Below are 11,358 nucleotides of genomic sequence, written 5' to 3' on the forward strand. Positions count from 1 at the left end.
TTTCATCTGATTTTGAAACACATATTTTCCAGGTTCTGGAAGTAGGGCATACAGATGTACACATATAAACAAAGTTAGCAGTCCTTCAGAGAAACATGAGGGCATCCCTTGTCTCTACCGATAACAATGCTCTACCAATAACAATAGGGGCAGTAGCTGCATAGAAGTGTCCTAGAGAAGAAAGTTTCTGGCTTGATTATAAGACAGAATTACTCATTAGTTCTTTTCTGGGCATCTTCTAAGTAGCAGGTGCTGAGAGTGTGAAAATAAATCAGTTGCCCTCCATGAGATCACAAGGAGGTGGGGCAGGGAGACACAGAGTAGTAGAATGTGCTGTGAGTACGCTGACAGAGCTGTGGATGGCACCTGCCAGGATGGAGGGGGAACCAGGTGAGACCCTGGATAGACCAGGTGAGTCTCAGGTGGAGGTGGGAACCAGGTGCTCAGCAGGTTTAGAGGAACATTGACTTACTGCTCAGGGAGAAGTCAGAAAGCTTCATGCTATTTTCATGCTATTGAGTTGAATCTTGGAGGATGAGTAGGCATTTTCCAGGAGGAAGCTGTGGAGAAGGGCATCCCAGAGAACTGCCCTTCTTCTGGGAGGTAGTTGCTGTCACTTGATTTTCAACTAGGGCCATGCTAGAATTTCTGAGTTATTTAGAGTTTCTTAAGATCTGTTCACCCTCTTTTCTGCAAAAAATAGTCTTCCTGGGCCTGTCATGGAGGTCTGCTTTCATCCCAGTGGGGTTTAGAGTTGTGCTGTCCAATATGGTAGCCACTAACTATATGTGACTCTTTATACCAAAGTTAATTAAAATTAACATTAGAAGTTGGGGCTCCTGGGTGGCTCCATTGGTTGGATGTCCGATTCTTGATTTGGGCTCAGGTCATGATCTGGTGGTCATGGGATCGAGCCCTGTGTGGGGCTCTGGGCTGAGAGTGGAGCCTGCTTGGGATTCTCTCCCTCTCTCACCCTTTATCTCTTCCCTGCTTGTGCACACGCTTTCTCTCAAAAAATAAAAAAAAATAAATAAAAATAAAAATTTTTAAAATAAAATGAAAGTTTGAGGCTCTCAGTCACACTGGTCACATTTCAAGTGCTCAGTAGCCATATATGGTTAGTGGCCTCCACATGGCCAGCCCAGACATGTCTATCACCACAGAAAATTCTGTTGAATAGTACTTTTCTAGAGAGTGCCCTGGCATCACACATAGAAAGTAGTGGGACATTTCTCTCGGCTCCCTCTCAACTCCTTCTGTTGTGAAACTCCATGCTGGGTATTCAGGCCCTCAGGGGTTTTAGCCAGTTCTGCGCCAGGGTCTTTAAAAGCCAGAAGCCATCCAGTTAGACCTTATGCAGTGACATCTGCTTCCTTTTGGACTGGAGTAGTCCCGCCACACCCTGCCTGGATTCAGCTTAAAACAGAGCATGGGAGGGTGAAGATCTGATTCATTTCAAAAATTGAGGAAGTAAAAGAAAGCTTTTATTTACCCCTCTTCACTAGCACAGAAATCCTCCTATGAACTCACATAGGCTTGGTTCTTGTAATATGTGTGAAGAGAGCTGGTCAGAGGGAACTTGCTTGGAGGTGACACTGCCTTTAGGGGGCTTGGACGAAGACCGCTGCTCTAGAATTCTTAGAGTCATGCACAGGGGTAAATCAGGGAATGATCAGTACTGTAAGGAGATAGCCCGAATCCAGGTGATTAATATCTGACGCTGGATTTTGGCTTTGTGTTCAAGAACTCTCTTTGCAAGCAGACAAAGCTCACTGCTTGGTAGCGATCATAGCCAGGCATCCCTGGATATGCCCACTGCCCTCGATGGAACAACAGATTATATTTGGACCAGTATCATCAGAGGAGCCAAAAGAATGTGCTCCTCAGAAATGATAATCCTGTTGTAAAGTAAAAAGAACAAAGCATCCTCTCCATAACACTTAACTTCTGAACCTCAGTACCATTGTGTTCAAGTCTCCATTATGACTTGTGATTCGCCTCAAAATCATTTTATTGTGTTCCAGTGTCTCTGGAGATTACACAGTGCCAAGATCTGCGTGTAATGGGTAATAATTACAGTTTGAGAGGTTTGGGGGAGTTTGATTTACAGCTACTGTGTGACCTGATTTTAGGAGGAGTTTAACCTACCTTAACCCAGGTTCAGTTATAATTTTCCAGAGTAGCTTTCATTTCAGGAATCTAAATCCATCTGGATAACATGCTGATGTTATAAATTATAACATCTACCCCATCTGTTGAAGTAACTTGCAATTTCAGAGTTAGCCTGTCAGTAAGTCTGCAAGAAGAGAGAAATCTTTTTTCCAGAATGCTGCTTCTCCTTCACTAGTGGTTTGTTAGCCCCTCACCTCTGAAGGGGAGTTTTCAATGTCAGTGAAAAATCTCCCTGGTTCCATAACAATCAAACACAGAGTCTTGAGACCTCAGTCATGTTTAGTCTCAGGGCAGGCTGGTTACCTGTTGCCTTGTTTCAGCTTATGGTTGTCCTCTGGAATCTGTCAATAGGATGAGGTGTGTCTAGAAAGGTACAACAGACCAACAGTAGCAGCAGGTCCATATCTGTTAGAACTTAATATGGGTATCATTTGAGCACCTACAGTGGACAGTTTAGCAGCTAATCCAAGAGGCTTACCAGTATCAGTGGTGCCACAGATTGTGTTGGCCCAGTCTTGTCAAGGATAGGGCAGAAAGGTAACTGGATGTAATGGAGGTAAAGCACAGGCTTTGGTAACCCTGCTGGGCATCAGCGCAGTAGAGCTGGAGGCCCGAGGAGAGAGGTTGTGACTCTTCTTCTGTTTCAGAGATGCTTCCTATCTATGAGTGGGGGAATCTGCCAAGCCTTTCAACATCCCCAGTTCTTATCCTGGCGTTTCACTGGGGTTGAGCCTCACAGGGGTTGAACGCTCTGACTTCAAGGTGCAGGCCCTGGGGCCTCCTGAATGGTGCATGGGAGAAGAGAAGGCAGGAGAAGGGCTGAGTGGTTCATCTTGGCTGGGAGAGAACAGATGATTTTTTTTTTTAACTTTTTAATGTTTATTTTTGAGAGAGAGAGAGACAGAATATGAGTTGGGTAGGGGCAGAGAGAGAGGGAGACACAGAAGCCAAAGCAGGCTCCAGGCTCTGAGCTGTCAGCACAGAGTCCAATACAGGGCTCGAACTCACAAATGGTGAGATCTTGACCTGAGCCAAAGTTGGACGCTTAACTGACTGAGCCACCCAGGTGCCCTGAGAACAGGTGATTTTTCAATCCCCCTTTTATTAAAGTAAAATAGAGATGGTTTTATTTAATGCTTTGTTCTGGATAATTAGGGTTCAATTCTCAGTTAACTTTATTAATAATAAGACTAAAGGACTGTAATGATCCATCCATTGCCCTTTCACCAGGAGGTTTTTGGGTTTTTTTTTCCCCTAATAATAAGATACGGAGTATCAATACAGAGCTAACTGTGGAACAGGAGGAGAAAGAGCTTCTCTCTGCAGTGGTGAAAGGGAACAGGGGGAGAATAGCTCCTCCTCCCAAATCCGAACTTGCTGAATAAGTGAACGATGTTACCATCTCTCCAAGATGTGTTTGCATACCTTCTGTATGTTTTGCAATGTTAGTGATTCATCTGATGAATTACAATGGGAATAAGAAGGGAAATTGGGAACATGAGTCAAACCTCATGAGTTTGGACTGGTTGGGGGAAAGACTGGTCTTAATTAGTGTGAATTCATGAGGCATCTAAACTATATATACATATAAAACTTAATATATATGAAGAGTTTTATTGTTTTGAATATATGTTAGGACAAACATATGGAGACATAAATATAGAAGCATATGTATATACATATATAAACATATATACATATATATAGGTGTATATATATGTTTATAAGTAAATATTTATATTCCTTTAAATGCCACTGAAGCATGATTTAGGAGTAGCTACTGTAGAAAGCACTTGAAGACCTGGATCCATCCTGGTTCTGTCACTGACTTGCTGACTCCAAGACCAGGGTCCTCAGCTTGGCACTATTGATATTTTGGGCTGGATAATTCTTTGCTGTGTGAAGCTGTACTATTCACTGTAGGATGTTTAGCAGCGTCCCTGGCCTCTCTGTACTCGCTGCCAGGTGCAACTCCCTGCCCATGACAACCAAAGATGCCGATCGCACACTTCTAGACACTGTGCTGGTTGAGAAGCACTGTTTAAGACCATGTTGGATCACTCTCCAGGCCACAGAGTCCTCATCAATAAACTGAGGAAGGCAACTTCCAGTCCCCTTCCAGATCTAATGCTTCTAGGATGCCAGACACAGAAGCTACCTAACAGCTGTGGTGTGATAACTGGGTGCATAGGTGGAAACGTACTCTGAAGGGTAAACGTGCACACCCTCATTTATATTATCCATTTGCTTATGTAACCTACCTGGCTGGCCCAGTTACCAAATACCAGAAGATGAATGATACTGCACTGTATTCTTAAGAACCAAAATGGACTTACAGTTGCTGTTACTTTTTACGAAACTTTATCCACACAGCTATATTTAACTGAAGAAAGTTCTGGAAATGATTTGGCTGAAATACCTGCTTTTCTTTCCCACAGGAATTCTTACATTAAAGAGAGCAAATGAACTTCTGAGCACATGTGTGCCAGGCAGTTTTCTGATCCGAGTCAGTGAAAGGATCAAAGGCTATGCCCTGTCCTATCTGTCTGAGGATGGCTGCAAACATTTCCTCATAGATGCCTCTACGGACTCCTACAGCTTCCTGGGTGTGGACCGGCTCCAGCATGCCACCCTGGCGGAGCTGGTGGAGTATCACAAGGTGAAACCATGTGCAGACTAAATTTGCTCTGTAAATTGTTGTCCTGCAGCAGCCCAGGCAATGAAAGGCAATTACGAGAAAAAAGATTGAGACAAGTAATGGGGGGATTAGTCTTTGATAATTCTTCTAGATAATCAGGATTCTTAATTGCATTTCCTTTATCATTGAACCTAGTTCTTCCTCAAATATTCAGGGAGAACCCACTGGGGCAGAGAATGTAGAAGATGCTAAAAATCTGTGCACACACTGACCACATCTGAGACCACTCTTACTTAGAACTCAAGCCTGGGAGGGAAATTTGCAGATGAGAAAATCTGCAATTTGCAGATGAGAAAAATCTCTTTTAAGATTGTCATAAACCAATAAAGCTAAGGGCAAGCAAGAAGTTATATACCCTGAGGAGGCAGAAAGGACATGATGTTATTATTTATGCTGTCTTAACAACCTGCCCCCCCCCACAGCCCAGCCTGACCTATGCCTTCTGATTCACAGGAGGAACCTATAACTTCCCTGGGGAGAGAGCTCCTTCTGTACCCCTGTGGTCAGCAGGATGAGCCGCCCGACTACCTGGAGCTCTTTGAGTGACAGTCTCCATCATGTCATCCTGTAACCTCCAGCTGGGCTTTCCTCTGGACAGACATCGTTGAAATAGACATTTGTATGTGAAGCCAAAGTCACCCTGCAGCAGAGCCAATGCTGATCAACTGGAAGTATCCTTAAAGCCCCACGGAAATCTCTCTTCTGCACAAATGCTGGAGTTTAATGTTAAAAGAAAATTGCCTCTGCAGGATATTCACTCTGAAAGTAAAGAGAGATGATTCCCAATTTCAGCAACTACCTAACATGAAGGATACAACCTTAATGATGTATATAAAATGAACAAAGAAGGAATCAAAACCTTTTAGGAATTAAGGCATTACTTCAAAAACTAGTAGCTCATGTGAAGTATTTCATGACCCCTCTTTGTGTCATTTTGAAATGTCTCAGGTTTGTGTTTACATTAAGTTCCATGTTGGCTTTGGGGAGCTGGCAAAAAAAGCCTTTACTCGTGGCTGAAATGACCCCGCAAACACACTTCATTTATCACGCATGCTGGAGCCAGGATGTAAGAGACACAGAAGAACAAAAGTTGGGAATGTAAATTGAATGAGGAGTTTAAAAATGTAGGAGAGGCTTAACATGTAAAGAAATACCACAGACTGTAGAGGGATGAGCAGACATCTGCGAGTGTGTTTCCATGAGCAGGACGGTGCTTGCCCAGTCTACCTTGGCTCCATCCAGGAGCACATCACACAGGATGAGGCATGAGGTGCTTACTGGTGGGGGTAGACCAGAACAGAATAGTGAGCTGTGTGAGTACTACTTGTGGGTTGAACGGTGTCCCCAGAAAGATATGTTGAAGTCCTAAGCCCTGGTACCTGTGAATGTGACCTTATCTGGGAACAGGGTGTTTGCAGATGTGATCAAGTTAAGATGGTTCATACTGGATTCAGGTGGGCCTTCAGTCCAATGACTGGCATCCTTAGCAGGAGAGAAGGGATTTGGAAACAGACACGGAGAGGTGAGGCAGCCATGGGATGACAGAGGCGGAGGCTGGAGAGATGCAGCCACAGCCAGGGAATGGCAGGGGGTGCTGGCAACCCCCAGCAGCTAGGACAGCAGTATGGAACATGCCTTCTCTGGAGCCTTGGAAGGGAATGTGGCCCTGCTGACACCTTGGTTTCAGACTTCTAGCCTCCAGAACTCTAAGAGAATAAATTTCTATTGCCCTAAGCCTTTGAGTTTATGGTAATTTGTTAGAGCAGCCCTGGGAAAGGAACACAGAAGTTCACGTAATTGTGGAACGTGACACACATCACATACCATTTGTTGCTCTACAGTCTCCTCCCTGATAATGAAGGAAAAAGGGAGATGAAGAGTAACCTCCCAAGTGGGATGCAGATTCCCTCAGCCAGGAGTCTTGTGCCCCACTGCATCCCCACCCCAGCCTCCAGCTCAGCAGGGGTGCTGGCCTCTGGGCAGTGACCAAGGATGCTCCTATGCTCTGAGCCACAAGTTCTTCTCCTGGGGAGATGGAGCCTTCCTTGCACTTCAGGCCTAGTCCCTGTACCTGCATTCCTCCAGAAGCAGCAGGGGCTGCAGCAGTTAGTCCGTGAGGCAGTTGGTTGTGTGAAATGTAACGACAGAGTGTGGGGGACGTGTGTGTGTGAGTGTGTATGGGTGCACACGTGTGTTTTTATGAGAAAGTTTTTAAACACAGATCATTGTAAAGTGTTACTTGAAATGTCGCATGTGTTTGTACAGTCTGAGAGACAACTGTCAGTGAGACATTTGTCCAAGAGAACCTGTCTTTGGCTTTCATTCCTGTGACTCAACAGCTGTGACTTTATAGAATTGCAAAGATGGCACAGGACAGGAAGTCACAAACTTCTATTTTGTCTCCATATCTTCCCACCATTAGCTCTCTGAATGTCAGCTTTCACTTCTAATACAAAAGCACATTTTTAAAAATTGCAGCGTACTTGACATTAACATTAAATTAGTTTCAGGTGTATAACATAATGATTTGACATTTTGTATACACTGTGAAATGATCACCATCATAAGTATAGTTATCATCCATCACCTTACAAAGTTAAAAAGTTTTTTTCTTGTGATAACTTTTTTAAGATCTACTTTCTTAGCAACTTTCAAATATGCACTATAGTATTATCAACTCTAGTCACCATACTGTACATCCCCATGACTTATTTATTTTATAACTGAAAGTCTATACCTCTTGACCCCCCCTTCACCCATTTTGCCCACCCCCCAACCCTCCTTCCCTCTGGCAACCACAAATCTATTCTCTATCTGTGAGTTTGGCTTGGTTTCGTATGTTTTTTAGATTTGACATGTAAATGAAACCATAGGGTATTTGTCTATCTCTGACTTATTTCACTTAGCATAACACCCTCAAGGTCCATCCATGTCACAAATGGCATGATCCCTTTTTTATGGTTGAGTCATATTCCTGTGTGTGTGTGTGTGTGTGTGTGTGTATCACATCTTTTTATCCATTCATCTGTCAATGGACACCTAGGTTGCTTCTTGTCTACTGTAAATAATGCTGCAATGAACATAGGGGTGATGTATCTTTTTGAATTAGTATTTTTGCTTTCTTTGAATAAACACCCAGAAGTGGAATTACTGGGTCATATGGTAGTTCTATTTTAATTAAAAGAAGGTGTTTTTACTAGCTGATTTTTACTAATTTCATTCAGTTTTTAAATCTTAAGGTTTTGAAATAAATAGAAAAGTACCCTATAGTCACTAATAATTATGAAGACATATGATTCCAGCATCATCCTCTGCCTAGAATTATTTTGGAGGAAATAAGTACAGTCATACCCAGATATAAGGACACTAAATAACATCCTACTGGGGAAACAGCAAATGACCTGACTGAATTAACATAGTACAAGGGGCAGCAGATCTGAGTTATATACTATTTTATCCTGTGGTTATTAATATTCAGAGAAATAAACTGACACAAACAATGATCACATCATCAAACAATGGACGTGATGGCCAGGAGTAGTACTTAAAATTCTTAGGGAGAGAGAATGGTAAAGAATTCAGAAAGTGATTAACACTAAATGGGGGTGGGGGGGCCCGAATTCTCAGCTCAGCTATTAGACACAGTCTCCCTGTGTCTGACCCTAGTTATGACCTAAAGCAAGGATGTCCATACCCTGGTCCTGGTCCCCTCCTTCTGCTGCCTCAACAAGCCCAGCCCCCTTAACCTGCCTAAGGTTTCTTGGTCGAGGATGTTCCTCTCCTGTTACTGTCCAGGTTCCAGCCTCGGGCACTCCAGTCTGCCTATCACTTTGGGACTGTGCACAAATGCCTCTCACTGCCTATGTCGATTCTTCTCTTTCTCAACTCCCTCAATGAGATTCTAGAATCTCCTCTTCTAGTCATTCCAGACTCTCTGGCTGCCATCCCTCTACTGCCAGACCCTCACAATCATTAACCGCCCCCCCATCAGATCACCTGTAAGGCCCTGGGTTCTGGTCTCCTACCCTACCCTGCTATGGGAGGATGCACAAGGAAGTTACTTTGTCCCTCAGCATCCCCAGCGGAGCTCAGTAATGCCAAGAAATGTTAGTGGGTCCAAACCTTAGACCAGGAAGAGGAAAAAGATAGAGTTAAGAAAAAGGATCAGGAAAGGGGAGAAAAAGTGAAAACGAGGCATGGACAGGTCACTTAAAATATCTTAGATGCATTTATATCAAAAATTGCCCATCTGAGCTACACTCTGGAATTAACCATCCTTTAAAGTAAAAGAATGGCAGGTGCTCATGTGGCACAAAATCTGCTTGTAGATTTAAAAAAGAAGTTCATGGCCTGAAGTTTTACAGTTGCTCCTTTCCATAAAGACAGCTGTCTCTGTGAGCCAACTTTCTCAAATACGTGTTATAGGCACGTGTGAGCACACAGATACCTTGGGACGCCTGCCGTGTGATGCACACACACAAAAATGACTTACAGGGGACGCGTGGATGTATCTCCCTGGACCTCTGCTTTCGTTTTTGCTAAGAATGTGATAAATACTTTCAGACTGCATCCCACAGGTCTTTTTTTTTTTTTTTAGAAGGTAAGTTTCTACAATTACATCTTTAAAGAACACATCTGTTTGCCTTATGCCTTCCCTTCCCTTTCTGCCCTCTGCCTTCCTTTTTTGTAATCTCATCCTCATCATTTTCATCTCTCCCTCCTTTTCTGTTGTATTTCCGGAGAGCTCCTCATCTCTTTTCCTTCCCCACCACAGACTATTCTGCAGTGTGTCAGTTCTGTTCTTCCTGCCTCCACTGTGGACTCTATCGTTCTATTTCCAGTGCACTTGCTGTGCTTCCTTCTGTCCCTGTGCTGGATCCTTACACTTCCTCCTGCTGCCCCAGACTGAAAACTCTCAGGAGGTTTACACGACAAAAGTGCTTTTTTTAATTGTGTGGTAACAATACACTATTTGGTCTGGAGTTAGCTCGATAAAGTCAGGGTCAGGATCCTGGTTGTATCATTAACCAGCTGAGTGGAATCTTAAAAGAAAAAAAAAAAAATACTAAGCATCTCAGCTTCAGCTCTCAGTCACCCACTGGGTTCTGAAGCTTAAAGAAGAAATATGTAAAGTGCCTGGCATTTATACCGTTCTCTGCAAATGGTAGTTATTCTATGTGAATCACGGGTCCAACAAAGCCAGGATCCCTGCACTCCATGCTCCTCTGTTAGCACCTCGGCTTATATAACCAATGGGCTGTGTTAGTAATGACCCATTTGCTACAGTTTCTGGGATGAATTTTCGGGGGGAAAGGGAAACTTTTAGAGTAGGAGATATAATTATGAGCCACACAATGTATTAGCCAGTTGAAATGGCTTACAGAGAGATTCCTACCTTAGTCTAGACTAGGAATGGCATAGAGATGGCATTCTCTTACTGTCGAATTTTGACAATCCCCAAGGTATCAGTCTTTACCCAAAATTGATGGTTGACAAATTGATTCAGTTGTTCTGGAATTCCTGGTCACCAATCCCCAAGTATTTGCCTGCCTTTTTGATCAGAACACTTACTACAAAGTGTTGTACACTTACCAGATCCCTTTGGGATTAACTCTGCTTTGTTTCCCAAATAGGTCAACCAGATAGGTTTAGCCACTGCTAAAACCGACTTGCAGGGAGGGGACAAGCCCCTGCCACCGTCGTCAGTCTACATCAGCTTTTATTTTCCCTTCACGAAATCTTCCTACCAGCTGAGTCAAGATCCTGGTAACCCTCCTCCACACTGTGCCTCAACAACCAAACCTCATGGCAAACACCTTATCTCCTGGAGGTGTTCTCAGTGGTATGGCAGAGCTCTAGAAAATGCTTCCTAAACACACCACCGCTATTCCTGACAGCCTCACACATTCTAGGTATGATTTTTACATGGCTCTGTTCGAGACTAATGACTAGAAGAAAGAACACATAGTTAAAAACATTTTTTTTCCTTCAGCCTTTCTTTGAATTTAACTTGAGGGTTTTGCTGTTTGCTGTCCATTTTTATTTTTAAATTTTTATTTTTCTTAACTGTTTCAAATGGGGTTTAACATCCTAGCAGGCCAGGTGATGACTACTGTTGAAATTCTTTAAACTCTGGGGTTGGAGGGTACTGGTCTGGTAGCAGACTGGGGTGGGGTTGGAGACTGTGGGATTAACTGGGGTGGAAGGAATCCCCTCCAGTACTGTGCTCACCCTAATTCAAGCTGATGTCCTGACTCAGGTTGATGAAGAGTAAGGCCAGTTCACCAAGTGTCCCACCTGGGTACTGCCTGTGGCAGACAGGCTGTCTGCAAAGCCAGCCACCAAAGGACATTTGATGAGTCTTGGGCAGAGGTCGTTGAAGGTGTCCTGGCCCTCCCTGAGCCTCTGGGTGACTGGCTGACCGGCAGAGACAGCCCAGATGCAGGGCCTGCTTCTCTTCCCAGGCTGTGACCTGCACCCTCCCTTGG

General features: G+C 43.8%; 1 protein-coding gene across 5 annotated transcripts in view; it reads left to right on the forward strand.

Annotated features, from left to right (window-relative positions):
* The window catches only part of SH2D4A (SH2 domain containing 4A), a 62,192-nt gene extending 55,592 nt beyond the window's left edge, over positions 1 to 6,600 (forward strand). For all 5 annotated transcript variants that reach the window (XM_045458443.1, XM_045458413.1, XM_045458433.1 and 2 more), the window contains 2 exons: positions 4,611 to 4,831; positions 5,324 to 6,600. In XM_045458443.1, coding sequence (XP_045314399.1) covers positions 4,611 to 4,831; positions 5,324 to 5,416 — 314 coding nt within the window. In that variant the 3' untranslated portion in view covers positions 5,417 to 6,600. The remainder of the gene's footprint in view (positions 1 to 4,610; positions 4,832 to 5,323) is intronic.
* Positions 6,601 to 11,358: the final 4,758 nt, after the last annotated feature.

The sequence above is a fragment of the Leopardus geoffroyi genome, chromosome B1 (assembly GCF_018350155.1).
Source record: "Leopardus geoffroyi isolate Oge1 chromosome B1, O.geoffroyi_Oge1_pat1.0, whole genome shotgun sequence".
Taxonomy (NCBI): domain Eukaryota; kingdom Metazoa; phylum Chordata; class Mammalia; order Carnivora; family Felidae; genus Leopardus; species Leopardus geoffroyi.